General features: G+C 42.7%; 3 gene segments (V, D, J or C); all 3 read right to left on the minus strand.

The window, feature by feature from the left end:
- Positions 1-12360: 12360 nt before the first annotated feature.
- On the minus strand, positions 12361-13856 carry LOC117532001. The segment is given in 3 exon segments: positions 12361-12571; positions 13365-13660; positions 13762-13856. Coding segments are annotated over 3 exon segments (420 nt in total).
- On the minus strand, positions 13851-14557 carry LOC117532002. The segment is given in 3 exon segments: positions 13851-13976; positions 14066-14361; positions 14463-14557. Coding segments are annotated over 3 exon segments (420 nt in total).
- LOC117532003 lies at positions 14552-15265 on the minus strand. The segment is given in 3 exon segments: positions 14552-14677; positions 14767-15062; positions 15172-15265. Coding segments are annotated over 3 exon segments (417 nt in total).
- Between the last annotated feature and the right edge of the window lie 3370 nt (positions 15266-18635).

Genomic DNA, 18635 nt, shown 5'->3' on the forward strand with positions numbered 1-18635 from the left:
CAGGTCGAGTACCGATGGCGTCTTTCAAATCCTTGAAAGCTCTATCACAGTCCTCTGTCCAACGAACATTGTTTGGGGCAGAGTTCTTAGTTAGGTCATTAAGGACCTTTGTTCGGTCAGTAAACCAAGGGATAAACTTTCTGTACCATCCCACAAGTCCGATAAACCCCCTCACTTTCCTTTTTGTAGTAGGCACCGGAAAGGAGTGAATGGCCTCCATCTTATGGACCTATGGCCTGATTTTCCCAAAGCCAATAGTGTACCCCAAGTACTCTACTTCCCTGTGCACCACAGCACACTTGCGAGGGTTGATGGTCAATCCTGCGGCCCAAATTCTCTGTAGGACCTCCTGGAGATGATGGAGATGTTCCTCCCAGGACCGACTGTATACCACAACATCATCCAAGTAAGCTGCCGCAAATTCATTCACATCTCGGAGCACATGGTCCATGAGCCTCTGAAAAGTGGCTGGAGCCCCCTGCAGACCAAAGGGCATCACCCGGAAGTGGTACAAGCCGACAGGTGTTTTAAAAGCTGTTAGTTCCTGAGCTTCAGGAGCCAAAGCAAGCTGCCAATAGCCCTTTGACAGATCCAAGGTTGTAATGAAGGAGGCACTCCCCACTCGTTCCAAGAGATCATCAATGCGTGGCATCGGGTAAGGGTCAAAGTTCGAGGTGGAATTCAAATATCTGAAATCAATACAGAAACAAAGAGAGCCATCCTTCTTTGGCACAAGCACAACAGGGCTACACCATTCACTGTTAGAGACCTCAATAATTCCAAGCTCTAGCATCAGTTGAATTTCTTTTATTAGTTCTGTAACCAACCGCTGAGGGATCCGGTAGCTCCTCTGTCTCACTGGAGCATCCTTTTTGAGCCGGATATGGTGTTGAACCAGGGCGGTAAAACTGGGAGTCTCCTGGAAAAGATCTGGGTCAAGAAGAGGGCATATATCATCCCACTGAGAAGGAGAGAGCTGCGACAAGTCAGTGGCAACAGGATTGGTAACTGAGACCGGAAAAAACTTTTCTGTCACCTCATCATCCTTCACCGCATGAACCAACAACTGCTGAGAAGGTTCTTGGCGAACAATGAATTGTTTCAGCAGATTGACATGGAAAAGTTGGTGCTTTTTAAGTCTCTCTGGCATGTAAAGTTCATAAGTAACATCACCAACACGTTTTGTAATCTCATACGGCCCATGCCACTTAGCCAACAACTTATTTTCACTGGTCGGTAAGAGCAAAAGTACCTTTTGGCCTGGTGTGAAAATTCGGTCCTTTGCCTTCCCATCGTACCAGGTTTTCTGTGTTGTTTGAGCCGCTTTAAGATTCTCCTGGCCAATGTCGCCATCGCCTCAATCCTCTCCCTCATCTTCAACACATACGCCACAATGTTGTCTCCGTCTGTCTCCTTTTGCTCCCAATGCTCCTTCAGCAAGTCCAAGGGTCCCCTCACCTGGCGTCCATATAACAACTCAAAACCGGTTGATGCCTGTGGGACCTCCCAGTAAGCAAAGAGCAGATATGGCAACCACTGGTCCCAGTCCTTGCCTGTAGAGAAGACAAACCTACGCAACATATTTTTAAGCGTCTGGTTGTACCTCTCCACTAAACCGTCCCTTTGAGGGTGATATGATGTGGTCCTAATACCCCTGACACCTAACAGCTGATAAACTTGTTGAAGGAGGTTGGACAAAAAAAAATTAGTGCCACAGTAAGTAAGTATCTCCTTAACCACACCCACCCTGGAGAACAGTTGCAAGAGACAATTGGCAACCTGTTTAGCCTTAATAGATGTAAGGGGAAAGGCCTCTGGGTAGTGTGTAGCATAATCTGACACGACCAAAATGTTGCCCACTGAGCTCCTCTCCAAAGGGCCTACAATGTCCATACCAATTCTCTCAAAAGGAGTACCTATAATTGGTAAAGGATGAAGCGGGGCCTGAGCTACTCTTTTGCCCGATGTTAGCTGGCACATCTCGCAAGAACTACAAAATCTGGAGACCTGTGAGTACATTCCCGGCCAAACAAACCGGCTCCCAATCCGCCGGAGTGTTATCTGAAATGCCATGTGGCCTGCCCAAGGAACTGAGTGACCGAGCTCCATAACTCGTTCTCTAAACTCCTGTGGCAAGGCTAAGGCTTCAACTTTACCTTTCACTTGATAGAGAAGACCGTTTTTGATTACATAACTTTCTTCATCTAAACAGCTAGTTGCCTACTTCAACACCTTCCTGCTCTTTGAATTTGCTGAACCAGGGCTTAAGGGAAGGGTCTTGTTTCTTTATGAGCCGCTATGTCTAAAGGAATATTCAATTCCACTGGACTAAGGGGCTTAGCCAGTGCCTTCTTCTGAGACCCAGCAAACGTCTCCCTTCTCCTTTGGGACTTAGACGTCCTTGTCTTTCCTGGCTGAGCCTCAAGTTTCTCATCACAAAAAGGTAGCTCCTCAAAATCTCCCCTCACTAACTGGGCTCTCGTGAGAACATTACACAGCTTAGCCGATTCAGAGGTACCCTGTCCCCCCTAGCTCTAAAACAGGTTCTGGCTTGCCCTGATTAGCCTGGACTAGCAAATCAGGAAGAGTTGGAATATCGTTACCAAGGATGATGGAAAAAGGTAGGTTTTTAGGTAGTGCAACAGAAACCAGATAAGTCTGTCCCCCAACAGTTAGGTAAACCTCTGCAGTAGGGGACCTGTGCTCATCTCCATGTATACAGACTAAAGGGGTTTCGTCAGTACACTGGCATTCAAATGGAACCAAACTAGACAAAACCACAGTCTGAAAACACCCGGAGTCTAGCAATGCCTCCACACGATGGCCATTTACCGGCACTGGTGTTGTGCGCCCCATCCTACGCTCTGTCTGTACCATTGCCGGCCTTAGCACAGAACAAAGTAAGGAATGCTTAGATTTCAAAGTTGGGCAATGGTGTTGTGTGTGACTAAGCTCATCACACTCATAACATCTGACCTCCTGTGGTGACATTCTAGAAGGTTTTTTAACCGAGCGAGACTGGGGGTAACACGGGGAGGGCCTATTACTACCATTACCCTGACCTGGACCAAAACCCCTATCACCCCTAAAGGACTTACTTGGCGGGACCTGGAACAGTTCCCGGCCGAAGAAGGTGGCTCTGGGCCCTTTACGAGCAGCTTTGAAGACCTCTGCTAAACGCGCCGCTTCTTCAGCGGTGGTGGGGTCGTGCTCCTGGATCCAAACCTCCATCTCAGGATTGACCATGCGAAGGAACTGTTCCATGATGAGGGTTTTGGAGTTTGCACGAACAGTAGACTTTTCTGGCTGAATCCATCTGTAAAACAGTTCTTTTAGCCTCACGTACAACTCTCGCGGCGTCTCCTCTGTCTCAATCCTTAGGGAACAGAAACGGCGTTGGTACATCTCTGCTGTAATCTCGTATTTTGCAAGGATGGCTTTCTTCACCTTGTCATAGTCCTCCGTATTTGCAAAGTCCATTAAAACATAGGCGTTATGGGCTTTGCCTGTAAGGAGTGGGACCAGTCGAAAAGCCCACTCCTCCGTTGGCCACCTGCACACCTGAGCCATCCTCTCAAAAGTAGTGAGGAAATGCTCCACATCATCTTCAGGAGCCAGTGGTAGTAGCTTTGGTTCCCGCTGTGGCCTGTGGTAGCTGTCATTATCTACCCCATCAACCCCTGCGGCCTCTGCTGGTGCCTCCACCAACTCGTCGTTTTGATGCGCAGATCACTCTGACTGCATTGTTAATAGCTGCTGCTGGACCTGTTGGACCTGCTGCTGCATGGACAACCAGCGCTGCTCCTGCAGGGACCAGCCTTTGTCCCCCTTCCTGTCTCTTGCAGCCTGGGACTCAGCCAATAACTTAACCAGGTCTGTTAGTTCCTCAAACTTCTCTCACCCCTTGACGCTGCCCCCTCAGTGTGGGCTTCAGCTGATTCGCCGTCATCATCTTCTGAACCTCTTTTTCCCCTTCTTTTCCTTCTCATTTTGTCTCACCAAGGCAGGGACCCACTTCTGACACCAAATGTGAAGTCGTCTGGCCGTTAGGGATCGAAGACAGAGGCAAGATGACGTGGTACACAATTTAAATTTTTTACTATATTTGTTTTTTCCAAAAAAAGAGAAGAAGAAGAAGAAGAAACAGTGCATAAAGTACAAAGTGGTCTGGCTGATTGGGTTGAACCATTAGAATCTAAAAAGGTAAGAGCTGAAAAATGAACTCACAAAACCTGTTTGAAAAACCTCCATAACTTTAACTAAACCAAACCCATTTAAAAGCCCACCATGTCTGTACATAAAACCCTGAAACCAAACACCCCTGCTAACTAAAATCCATAAGCCAATAAACCCCTTAACCTGTCTCCCCCCTCACATTCTCCTGCCCTGGTCTGGCCTGGAACCTTTATCATGGGGATGTGTTTCTGGTGGGACCTCTTTGCCACCTGGACACAAGACAGAAGGTAAGGGAGACAGATTACAACTATTCACTAAAACACCACAATACACATCAACACATACACCAAACACTAAAACAACCTTAAGGGCCTCTCACACTGAATACTTCAGGCCAATCCGTCAACGCGTCCCAATCCGTCAAGATGTGTTTTTAACGCATCCGACGCATGACGTCAGACGCGTCGCTTCAGAAGCGGCAAGGGGGCAGAGATTGCCACGTCACACTCTGGCTGTTTCCACAACCTGAAAAAAGTTCAGCGACCACCATCTTGAATTTGGGTCGCCTGATCCACGAAAAAGCTTTAAAAAACAGCAGTAGAACGATTCTCCCAGGGAGGGAGGACTGACGACTTGGTGGGATATCGATCGAACCGCGAGAAGCCGGCCTTCAGGCATCATCACTGGGAAGAGCGAAGCAGGCAGCCGGGGGGATGGAGCAAATCCACTCAGTCCGAAATCTTCCACTTTTTGGATATATGCAAAGTCCCAGTTTGCCCAACGGAGTTTAGTTCTGCAGCTTTATCGAGGTAAGAATAATGTAAAAATAAAACGTGATGTTTACTGAACTGCTGTGAAGGTTTAATGATCGGCTAACGTTAGCGTAGCCTTTTAGCACAGTTGATCTGAGTGAACACTTTAATTTCTAAATGGTTCAGTCTTTTTTATTTTTACCAAATAAAGCTACAGCTTTTTTCAGACACCACAAAAGCTCAGCTTTAAATAACTTATTTTTTCGGGCATTTTTTTTCCCTGTTTTTTTCCCTTTTTTATATATAAACTGTTTAGTGTTTCTTTATATTTAAAGAAATATTTTTATTTGTCCCAATCAGGAACATTTGCTGTGCAGACAACCAAACTTCCACTGATGAGCTGAACGCCGTGAAGTCCAGAAAACATCTCTGCTCTTCAAAATAGGACAGAAGTGTCTCAGCAACACCACCAGAGTTCAAAGCTGCAGAAGAGACCTTCATCTGGTCCCGAGAATCCAGCATAACATCACCTGCTTCTAAATAAAAGGCTCTTTCAACAGCAACTATTTTATTATTTTTAAAGAAGCTGTTTCATTTTATATTTTAACAATAAATGAACAGATCATTAAAAATTTCCACGAAATCAAAGTCAAAAGACATTTGCACAGGTAGAAGCTCTCCACTTATTGTGCTCAAATTCATATTTTAGAAACGACTCTGTCCTGATAACAACATTAAAGGCAATTACATATTTTGGCGAAATTACAAGTTGAAATGACTATATATATATATATATATATATATATATATATATATATATATATATATATATATATATATATATATATATATATATATAAATCATCATGAGGTTTATGTCACAGAAATCCTACTTTACAATCACACTGCAGTCATTGTTAAATTATTTCCTGTTGCATTTATAATAAACATTTGTATTTATTTACACTGTCTGTTTTTATGGTTGAAATGAGGTATAAATAATCTACCAGACTTAAAATAATGTACAAATGTCCATGTTATTTTGTCTAAAAATAAATGTCTGAGGTTCCTTATGTTAAACAAGAAATTATCTAATCTGAAATAACAGGTGGTTTTAATTTACAGATGAAAGGTTTCTAAACAATTTATTGATTTATTTCTAAACTTTTTTAACAGTAATCAGAAATTCTGAGGTAACAACAACAAAAAAACATTTCGAAGGATTTTTCTTCAGAAAACTGCTCCATAAATGAGCAGTCCTGTGACACGTATGTTTTGCACAGATCAGTGGTTTCTACACCAATCCATTTTGTAGAGATCAGTGGTTTCTGCCACTCGTCTTCCGTGTTTTGGACTGACCTGTCATTCCTATTGGACAACGCAAAGGTACGTCACAGCTCAGAGCATCGAAAGTTGGATTGGATTGAACTTTGACTGCGTCAGCCTGCTGACAAGCAGCAATACGCGCTCCCATCAGAAGCATCGGTTTAGCTCGGCTTTTGACGCGATGCTTCTGACGCATCTAAAAAGCAACGCGTCTCATTGAAAATGATGCTTTTTAGACCGATTTTTGACGCATTTCACGCATCTGATGTATTCAGTGTGAAAGGCCCATAAAACATATTGCACAACATTTTTGCACTTCCCAATTACAATTGATTGGTGACCTAATGTTTCCCTCGCTCCTCCAGGGCCCACTGGCTCCAAATCTAAACAGTGGGTGAAAGACATTATTCAATAAAATTTATATTTCTTTAAAACCAATCGTGCAAATTATTCAAATGTGCAAAAAGTTGTTAAAGTGCTGAGTGCAGTCCATTGTGCAAATGTGCATCAAAGTGCTTAGTGAACAGAGTAAATGTGCAAGTGTGAAATCATTTAGTAACAAATTGGCTATTTGTTACATTCTCGTCTAGCTCCTCACTGCCTACACATTTTGGTGTTGAGAGAGGGAGGTGCTTGGAGGTTGTGCTTTGCTAGTCCTTTTCTAATCTGTTTGATGTGGCTGTGTTGTTCCCGCTAGTTTTGTCCACCTTCAGTCAACTTTTGCCTTGATGTGTTCATATTGTTTTAACCTGCTTGGGATATTAGTGAGCTGATAAGGCCCATTTTTAATGGGCCAGTAGTAAACATACTGTCAGGGCGGGCGGGAGCCCGTCACCAGGAGCGGCTGGACCCGCAGTACAGACTCCCAGACTTGACTTAGGTGTAAGAGAAAATGTGATCTTTATTTCAGGCACAGGTTCGGTACACATGGGGTCAGTCAGCGTGGCAGATGTACAAATGATATCAGGCTGAGACGCAGTCATAAACAAGCAGGGGTCAGAGGCACAAGCAAACACTGACATCCGGGATGAAGCGAGAGGCATGGTCAAAGAATACAGAGCAAGGTTCAGAACAAGGCAAGACAAAAATCAGGATTGTGAATGGGCGCTGGAAAGTGTACGAAGACAACAATCTGGTGAAGAAGTGAAGGACTGTGGAGTTTAAATACTTGTGGACTAATTAGTGAGAAGCGAGGGACAGGTGGTGTAAACGAGGTGCACATGAGGAACAATCTAGAAGGGGTGTGGCTTCTGGCTAAAGAGTAAGACAGGGCAAGAGTGCAAGGAAGAGAGTGAGCAAAGTGGCGTGATGACAAAGACACGGGAGCAGGTGCAAGAGTGTGAGCGAACGGAAACAAAACAGACTGCATCAAAGTGAGGGAAAAACATAATGTCAGGTGCAGGGCGTGGAGTGAACAGAAGTAACTGGGCGTGAGACCAGGAATGAAGACATGATGGGAGGTGCAGAGTGGAAACAAACAGCAAAAGCAGAACAGAGATAAAATGGAAATCATGGTCAGAATGTAATACAACAGTAACCAAAATGAAACATGAGCATAAATACAAAAGCAAATAGAACTGATCAGAAAATCAATACAAAAGCAGAATTAAACAGGAACAGACTAATCAACAGAAATCAAAAGTATAACAGAAAACATATACAGATGAAAGCTAAATGAAAAACAATGAAAACACAAACTGGCTGAACAAAACTAGAACAGAACTTGACAATGGCTAAAGAATGGAAAGTAACAAAGTGATAAGAAAAACATAACAGAATAACTCATGATGAAAATAATTACTGATAAAGCTGAAGCAGACGGAGAACCACAAGGGGAAAAACAAGGGCTCAGTGCCCTGACCCAGCCAAATCCCTGACACATACCACTGTTCCAGCTTTTTTTAAATGTGTTGCAGGCATCCATTTCAAAATGAGCAAATATTTGAACAAAAACAATAAAGTTTATCAGTTTGAACATTAAGTATATTATATATATATATATATATATATATATATATATATATAATAGGTTGAAGAGGATTTGCAAATCATTGTATTCTGTTTTTATTACCTCCACCAAGGAGGTTATGTTTGCGGTCGCGTCCATTTGTTGGTTGGTTTGTTAGCAGGATTACTCAAAAAATCCTCAACGGATTTCAATGACATTTTTACCAGGGGTGTAGCTTGGCCTAACTTAGAAGTAATTAAATTTTGGTAATGATCCAGAACACGATCCAGATTCAGTAATTTTTTTTAAGGATGCTTTATCACTGCAGGATAGGGACAATGTCAACATTTTTGCATCGAACTTCATGAAGAAGGGTCACAAAGGCTGAACAAAAATTAAGTTACGACACAATAAAAATTTAGCATTTCTTTCTCCTCATTGAATAAACTTATTAGAAAATAAAAAAAACTTGTGTAGTTCATGCAGTTTCTCTTTATAAATACATTTGCTGAAGATCTAAGGGTTTAACCCTCTGGGGCCGACGGCGTTGTATATGACGGCTGAGACCAACCTTTACTAAATTACGAGGTCTGTCCGTAAAGTATAGGTCCTTTTTATTTTTTTCAAAAACTATATGGATTTCATTCATATGTTTTTACGTCAGACATGCTTGCACCCTCGTGCGCATGCGTGAGTTTTTCCACGCCTGTCGGTGACGTCATTCGCCTGTGAGCACTCCTTGTGGGAGGAGTCGTCCAGCCCCTCGTCGGAATTCCTTTGTCTGAGAAGTTGCTGAGAGACTGGCGCTTTGTTTGATCAAAATTTTTTCTAAACCTGTGAGACACATCGAAGTGGACACGGTTCGAAAAATTAAGCTGGTTTTCAATGAAAATTTTAACAGCTGATGAGAGATTTTGAGGTGATTCTGTCGCTTTAAGGACTTTTCACGGTGCGAGACGTCGCACAGCGCTCTCAGGCGGCGTCATCAGCCTGTTTCAAGCTGAAAACCTCCACATTTCAGGCTCTATTGATCCAGGACGTCGTGAGAGAACAGAGACGTTTCAGAAGAAGTCGGTTTCAGCATTTTATCCGGATATTCCACTGTTAAAGGAGATTTTTTTAATGAAAGACGTGCGGACGGGTCCGCGCATCGGGACGCAGCCGATGCGGCGCGGCGGCACAGGAAAAACACCTCCGTGTTGATAACCATTTGTTAAAATCCAGTTGGCTTTTGATGGCTTTCAGTGGAGTGAGTATATGAGAAATTGTTTATCAGCTGGAGATGTTCCAACTTGTCCTCAAGGCTTCCAACAGAGGTGTTTTTCCTGTGACGGAGCGTCGCGGCGGCTGCGCACGTCTTTCATTAAAAAAAATCTCCTTTAACAGTGGAATATCCGGATAAAATGCTGAAACCGACTTCTTCTGAAACTTCTCTGTTCTCTCACGACGTCCTGGATCAACAGAGCCTGAAATGTGGAGTTTTTAAGCTTGAAACAGGCTGATGACGCTGCCTGAGAGCGCTGCGCGACGTCTTGCACCGTGAAAAGTCCTTAAAGCGACAGAATCACCTCAAAATCTCTCATCAGCTGTTAAAATTTTCACTGAAGACCAGCTTAATTTTTCGAACCGTGTCCACTTCGATGTGTCTCACAGGTTTAGAAAAAATTTTGATCAAACAAAGCGCCAGTCTCTCAGCAACTTCTCAGACAAAGGAATTCCGACGAGGGGCTGGACGACTCCTCCAAGGAGTGCTCACAGGCGAATGACGTCACCGACAGGCGTGGAAAAACTCACGCATGCGCACGAGGGTTCAAGCATGTCTGACGTAAAAACGTATGAATGAAATCCATATAGTTTTTGAAAAAAATAAAAAGGACCTATACTTTACGGACAGACCTTGTATAAATAACTTTTTAATGATATGAGATAGAAACTTTTTTTTTTTTGCTCAAAAGTTAACTCCGTGGACTTTCAAGCCACCGTTCACGATCTTTATATTCCTCACTCCTCATTTGTCCCAGTTAACTACACCAAGACCTGGAGAAACTGCATTTTGTTCTGCCTGTAAGGGTCGAGTGACAATAAAAGTGAGTCTGAGTCTGAGTCTGATAAAAGCTGTGTGATGACGTGAGCAATGTCAATGTCCAATTGTAATTGGTTCACCGTCACATGGTTTTCCAAAATCCAATTGTAGGGCAGATTCACCTCACGTGACACACCAAAGATTGTTTTTAGGAGTGATGTGTTACTAGTTGGCCTGTTTGAATAGCCTCCTGGCTGCTCCAATGCGCCCTGCGCCATTACGCACAGCGAAAGTGAAAGTAAGCAGACGGAGCAGACGGAGAGCCTCTCATACAATCTCATGTGCTCAAACAGTGTGTGAGTATCAGGATTGCTCGACTTGTTTTCCTGTGAATGTTACTGGATGTGCCTGTGGCAATCTCTCTCGCTCCGGTGTAAAGCACTGTTTACCATATCAATGGAGCAAGGGGGAGGGGCCGCTCCTCAAACTGAATGAGCCTTGAAGTGTGAATGTTGCTTTCAGAGCAGGAGAGAACAAACACACAGTCAACTTCATAGAAGTTTGTGATGTGACCTTTGTATAATAGCAGACAGAAATTGCTTTGAGATGAAGACAAACAAAATGCATAGACCATTTTGTATAACCTTTTGTTATACAGTCTTTCACACAAGAGCCCAAATTACCTTTATAAAGTGTCAAAACAGTTTTTTATTATAGTTTGCTGTGTGTTTTGAATAAATGTGTGGAAAATTATTTCTGCTTTACTTTTTCCTTTCTTATTTCTGATTGTAAACCTTTATTACACTTATAAAACACAACTATAGCATATATATTTTGAAATTACAGGTTGTCCTGAAAAAAGAGACATAAAACTTGATTGTGGGATGCAGGGAGAGCTGTTAACAGCAATAATAAAACATTTATCACACACAACAAGTGGGATGTTTGAAGGACAGCCCACGACAAAATTATTTGAGTAAAAATGTAATTAAATTTAATTTATTTTGATAAATAAATGTAATAAAAATTGAATTAAAATTGAAGGTTACACACCAAAGTCAGACTTTGGGTCTGATGCTAAGAATGTTTTTTTTTTTTTTTAATTTACATTTTTATTATGATTTATTATTATTAATTAATTGAAATTCAAGTCAGACTTTTAGCCTGATGCTTGTAGTGTAGGTGATCATGAGAAAAGTTGTTTTGATGAACTGTTGAAGACACACCTACAATTAATCACTAATATGAAGTCAAATGTCATTTTTCAAATGATCACTTGACCTTTTGAGCTCATGCAATCTTGAAAGGTCAAATTTAAGGTCACCACTGTGTAACTCAAATGGATGGAATCCAATATACATTAAACATGCAGGAATGGTTTTGTGTTAGTCAGGAATAAATTAGTTCCATTTTGGACAGAACTGATTCAAAGTCAAGGCAAATGGAAACATATATTATGGCATCACTGAATGACAAAGAATTAATTAGCATAAATCAGCACGTGTTGCACTCTCTGACTGTCTCTTGTGTTTTATATAATCCTGGCACAGAATTATTATACTATTAAAACAGACATCAATGAAAACCAGACTTCCTTGAAGAAGGTTAATAACATACGTGTTAGTCTAGAGCTCCCCCTATAGCTTATTTATAAAATGAGATATTTACCGTAACCCCCAACAGTTCTGTATTTGTGCAGCTGTCCAAGTCATCTGTGTCACTGTGTTGGCTGACAGCACAATAATACATTGCGCTGTCCTCAGCCTGGAGCATCTCCACGGTCAAAGATCCAGTCTGAGCATCGTTCTTCGTCGCTGGAAATTTCTCCTTCCTGAAATCACTTTCATATTTATATGGAGGAGTTGGAGTCGTCAAAACAATCTGTTTCATTCCTTCTCCTGGCAGCTGTCTGAACCAATACATCTGGAAAAAAGTAGCACCCTTAGTATGACTGCAGTCCATCGTGGCAGATTGACCTTGTTCCTTCCACAGCAGGGGGGTCTGGGTAACATCACTTCCATCACTTAGACCTGTAAAATATCCAGAGAATTACAGCATTTTACAATCAAAACTATATTATACATTGAAATGGTTTAAAATTTGACACAAGTTAAAATAATCACTTCAGTACCTAGAACACAGAGGAGTATGACCTTGAGCAGTCTTGCTGCCATCGTTATTGTGTTTCTGATCATGAAGACCTCAGAGACCAGTTGTCAGTATGTGATGGGAGGGGCTGACTTGCAGAGACATGAATGGGAGCACTGCTGCCTGTCAGCTGGTGTATCAAAACCCACATATTGTATCACAGTGTATCAGGGAGTATTTGTGGTACTCGAGGTCCCCCTGCAGTACACCAGATAAATAGAGCTGTCAGAGTTGTGCAGGGGTTTTTTTGTTCAGCTACACAGTACGTTTGTATCACTGTGTTTGCTCACAGCACAGAAATACAAGCCGCTATCTTCTGGCACCAAGTTCTTGACTGTGAACGTTCCACTGAAAGCATCAGGCTTAGTGACGGCGTGTTTCTCCTCACTGAAGCCACGTTCATAATCAGGCTTAATGTATGGAATAGTGAAAAGGACTTGTTTCATTGTTTCTTCTGGCAGCTGTCTGAACCAATACATCTGGAAAAAAGCAGCATCCTTAGTATGACTGCAGTCCATCGTGGCAGATTGACCTTGTTCCTTCCACAGCAGGGGGGTCTGGGTAACATCACTTCCATCACTTAGACCTGTAAAATATCCAGAGAATTACAGCATTTTACAATCAAAACTATATTATACATTGAAATGGTTTAAAATTTGACACGTTAAAATAATCACTTCAGTACCTACAACACAGAGGAGTATGACCTTGAGCAGTCTTGCTGCCATCGTTATTGTGTTTCTGATCATGAAGACCTCAGAGACCAGTTATCAGTATGTGATGGGAGGGGCTGACTTGCAGAGACACAAATGGGAGCACTGCTGCCTGTAAGCTGGTGTATCAAAACCCACATATTGTATCACAGTGTAACAGGGAGTATTTGTGGTACTCGAGGTCCCCCTGCAGTACACCAGATAGATAGAGCTGTCAGAGTTGTGCAGGGTTTTTTTTTTCAGATACACAGTATGTTTGTATCAATGTGTTGGCTCACAGCACAGAAATACAAGCCGTTATCTTCTGGCACCAAGTTCTTGACTGTGAACATTCCACTGAAAGCATCAGGCTTAGTGACGGTGTGTTTCTCCTCACTGAAGCCACGTTCATAATCAGGCTTAATGTTTGGAATAGTGAAAAGGACTTTTTTCATTGTTTCTTCTGGTAGCTGTCTGAACCAATACATCTGGTAAAAAGCAGCACCCTTAGTGTGATTGCAGTCCATCATGGCAGATTGACCTTGTTCCTTCCACAGCAGGGGGGTCTGGGTAACATCACTTCCATCACTTAGACCTGTAAAATATCCAGAGAATTACAGCATTTTACAATCAAAACTATATTATACATTGAAATGGTTTAAAATTTGACACAAGTTAAAATAATCACTTCAGTACCTAGAACACAGAGGAGTATGACCTTGAGCAGTCTTGCTGCCATCGTTATTGTGTTTCTGATCATGATGACCTCAGAGACCAGTTGTCAGTATGTGATGGGAGGGGCTGACTTGTAGAGACATGAATGGGAGCACTGCTGCCTGTCAGCTGGTGTATCAAAACCCACATATTGTATCACAGTGTATCAGGGAGTATTTGTGGTACTCGAGGTCCCCCTGCAGTACACCAGATAAATAGAGTGTCAGAGTTGTGCAGGGGTTTTTGTTCAGCTACACAGTACGTTTGTATCACTGTGTTGGCTCACAGCACAGAAATACAAGCCGTTATCTTCTGGCACCAGGTTCTTGACTGTGAACGTTCCACTGAAAGCATCAGGCTTAGTGACAGCGTGTTTCTCCTCACTGAAGCCACGTTCATAATCAGGCTTACTGTTTGCAGTAGTGAAAACAACTTGTTTGATTGTTTCTTCTGGCAGCTGTCTGAACCAATACATCTGGTAAAAAGCAGCACCCTTAGTGTGATTGCAGTCCATCATGGCAGATTGACCTTGTTCCTTCCACAGCAGGGGGGTCTGGGTAACATCACTTCCATCACTTAGACCTGTAAAATATCCAGAGAATTACAGCATTTTACAATCAAAACTATATTATACATTGAAATGGTTTAAAATTTGACACAAGTTAAAATAATCACTTCAGTACCTAGAACACAGAGGAGTATGACCTTGAGCAGTCTTGCTGCCATCGTTATTGTGTTTCTGATCATGATGACCTCAGAGACCAGTTGTCAGTATGTGATGGGAGGGGCTGACTTGTAGAGACATGAATGGGAGCACTGCTGCCTGTCAGCTGGTGTATCAAAACCCACATATTGTATCACAGTGTATCAGGGAGTATTTGTGGTACTCGAGGTCCCCCTGCAGTACACCAGATAAATAGAGTGTCAGAGTTGTGCAGGGGTTTTTGTTCAGCTACACAGTACGTTTGTATCACTGTGTTGGCTCACAGCACAGAAATACAAGCCGTTATCTTCTGGCACCAGGTTCTTGACTGTGAACGTTCCACTGAAAGCATCAGGCTTAGTGACGGCGTGTTTCTCCTCACTGAAGCCACGTTCATAATCAGGGTTACTGTTTGCAGTAGTGAAAACGACTTGTTTTATTGTTTCTCTTGGTAGTTGTCTGTACCAGTACATCTGGTAATACTCTATTCCCTTATTGTGGCTGCAGTGTATCGTCACATTTTCATCCTTTTTGTTCCACACTGTGGATTCCTGGGTGACATCAGATCCATCTGTAAGTCCTGTGTGGAGAAAAGTTTGAGAGGTGAGTGGGATTCATCATAGCTTATATTTAGAAGAAAATTTAAGTTGTGTCAGATGTTTGGTGTGGTTGATCTGGCTGTAAATGACCTGGAGTCCACAGCAAAAACACAAATAATGTGATGAAGCCACGCCTGATGATGATTTCCATGTTCAGAAAACACAAACTGCCAGATTCCTAAATCTTCAGAGAAATATGATGAGATGTAAAGGGCAGCGTCACTGCATAATGTGATGTCATCCAGCAAAGGGCTGTATCATAAATTATGATTCGGTACTTGAGTGCCCCCTGCAGTACATCACTCTCATGCTCAGATAGAAATAACTCCTATTTAAGCTTTGAAAAAAGGCAAATTAAAATGGAACTGATTTCTCCCAATAAAGTGAATGAAATAAGTTGATAGCCATCACAAATTACACAGGAGATCAGGTCCCCTGCACCAGCACATCCACAACACTGCAGAATTTCACAGCTCTATTTATTTTATTTTATTTCTCTCTTTTGGTCAGGTTCACCACAGCAGATCTGACTGACACTTCTTGATGCAACTGTAGACATACTTGTAGAATAAGCCACAGGTGGTCTTGAACTGAGATGTTTTAGTGCACAAGCCACTTGCACCAGCACAGCCCTATCTCTTCCTGAATGTTTACAAGGGCCCCTTCATACATAGTAGGAATAAGTAGGAATCAGGGTCAATCACAGCGAAACAGCCCGAATGAATGACGCACAATAACATCAAGCCAACGTCGGAAGGGGCAGGTGTGAATGATCCCGCTGCGATGGTTTTGTGCACGCTACCGTGTTGCACCACATCACGTCGCTGCTGTGGAGAAGAGAACAAGAACACCACCAGGAAAATGGAGAGTGATGTGAACTTGTTCACTGAATGGCTGAGTGGAACCAAGAAGAGAGGGCTCCTTGGGCTCCGGTGGAACTTGACAAATGGAGTTGGCAGTTCTTGCTCTTTATTTTTGTTGTAATATGTGATAAATATCTTATTATTTGGACTCGGGCTGATACAGATACATTGGGCATGATAAAGGGCATGATACATAAACAGACGTGATAAGGTATACTTATCATCCCAACAACCCATCAACTCCTCAACTACAACTGAACTTGGAGGTAGACTGCCTGACATCTGTTAGATTATTTTATTGTGGTGAGTGATCTCAAAAAGAATTGGACAGGAAAAGGACTTAAAAGTTTAGATGTTGTATTGAAAAAAGTTCAAGCCCTGATACAGAGAGTCATCTAACAGCACTGGGGTCTTTGAACCAGATTACATGCAGTCACCTAGACCAAAGAGCCCAGATCTCCTTCCTATGCTAACTTTTGTTTCTGTGCCTAAGCCGGCCTCCATGTGGGCGGCCCTTAGCCTGTCTTGAATCAGTTTCTATGTGCTTGGCTGCAAAGTGAAGTAGGTGGGTATTAGCGGGTGTCTGCTGGTATTGGCGGGTGTCTGCTCACGTTGCGTTCAAGGTTATGTAAAAATCTTAGTGTTTGTGTATGTCTGGAATATAGTGTAGTGTCATGCAATAACTCAGAGTGTTCCATCATGCTGTCCAAATAGATGCGAATACTTTGGTTTTATCAATTAGACAGCTATAAAAAATATTAGCTTATAAAAGGATTAGATAGTTGAGCCAGATACAAGGATATTTCGTGTGTCAGCCATTTTGAAAAGCAGTTAGGTTAAGATCAGATACTTACAAGGACATTTTGGATGTGTGTTGGCCATTTTGTGTTATGCATCATGGAACACTCTTACACATCTTAGTGTCACTTTTGGAACATGATCATTCAGTAGATAGTCTTGTGGACAGCTTAAATTCAGCACTCACAACCACATTGGACATGATGGCTCTGCCTATGCTAAAACCACACTCTTCTTGGTTCAGTGATCATTTCCGTCGTCTCAAGCATAAGTCTCGAGCAAAAAATGCCATTTTTTCTACAAAATTTTCTATGCCTGCATGGCGTAATGTTATTCTGGCTATAAGCATATACTTTTGGATATAAAACATGCCTACTACTCCAATCAACCAAAACAAGAATAATTCAAAGTTCTTGCTCAACATGCTGGCAATGCTTAGTCACAGACAATCACCTGTAAGTCACTTTCCATTTAGTGCTCAGATTTCTTAGATTACTTCAAAAAGAAAATAGATAACATTAGATCTGTTATGTGTCGGACGCGGGCGGAGAACCGACCAGCGTTTGACAGGACCCAGCAAAAAGGAAACAGAGCATGGTTCAAAGGATAACAGAATTTAATGACATAACAGTGAGTGCTTAACAAATAAGTGCGCGGTCTGGCGAGGTGGAAAGACGGTGCGCTCCCAGCAGCACAAACGGTCCGGAGCCAGAACAGTTCGGACCCAAGGACCCTGCCGACACCCCCCAGGTGGCCGCGACCAACCGAGTCTGTGAAAGAAGAAACCATCATGTGAGTCCACCACTCCACACACAGAGAGACCACTCAAAGGTGTACATAAACAGCAAACACTTCCTGGCTTAATCACCAATCAGCTTCCCACCCTGCAGGCATGGAACACCCAGTTCAATTCTCCACTGCAGTGGAAGCTGATTAAATGACTAACATAACAGCTCAATATAATAAGGTGTGAGGGACACCACATTTACTGACTGTACTCATGTTAGTCACAAAACCTAAAGTACCTCAGGAAGTGTGCTGACGAGCGTGAGACCTCACCCCCTCCTCTTTCACAGACCATGGCATCAAACCTGGTACGGTCTCTGCGTCCATGATGATGAGATGGTTCTCCAAACGTTGATCTCACCCGTCTGGTCACAAGGTCGAGTCTCTGGCAAATACACACTGTGTACTCCAGACTTGAATGCAACCATGCCCCAATCCATAAAGATGCACCACAGCTGTGAGTCCTGACTGAGCTGCACATGACCAGCCTCAGGTGATCACGGTGAGGTCCTAATAACTCAGCCACACAGCCACTCAGTCCTGAACGCATGCCACCTGGAAGGAAAAACAGAAGACAGAAAACAGAAGACAAACAAAAGCCAGCCAGGCACGCCAGGCACCCCAGCCACAACAAGATCAAATTTATCCATGCATGCCTTCGTCCCGCCACTGCACCGGGTTACTGATGTGGATGTAATCGCTGACACCCCACATAGATTTACTGAATTTGATATTATCTCAATGTTTGCACTGACAAAATGTGTAACTTCTGCTCAATGCACAGCATGTCTTTTTGACCCTATACCACTGAAACTGTTTAAGGACCCGTGGTCTACTCTTGGGCTTGCTGTATTAAGAAATCAAACCTTGACCCCAGTCTCATGAAATATTATAGGCCAATATCAAACCTATCATAAAATCCTTGAAAAAATAGTTTCACAGCAGCGCGTGGGCCACCTTACTGAGACTAACCTCTTTGAGCCACTGCAGTCTGCATTTAGAATGCATCATTCCACAGAGACAGTTCTTACTACAGTCAAAATGATCTCCTGCTAGCAATGAGTTTGGACACCACCACAGTTCTATTACTTTTAGATCTTTGCTCTG

Source organism: Thalassophryne amazonica, chromosome 19 (genome assembly GCF_902500255.1).
Source record: "Thalassophryne amazonica chromosome 19, fThaAma1.1, whole genome shotgun sequence".
NCBI classification, from domain to species: domain Eukaryota; kingdom Metazoa; phylum Chordata; class Actinopteri; order Batrachoidiformes; family Batrachoididae; genus Thalassophryne; species Thalassophryne amazonica.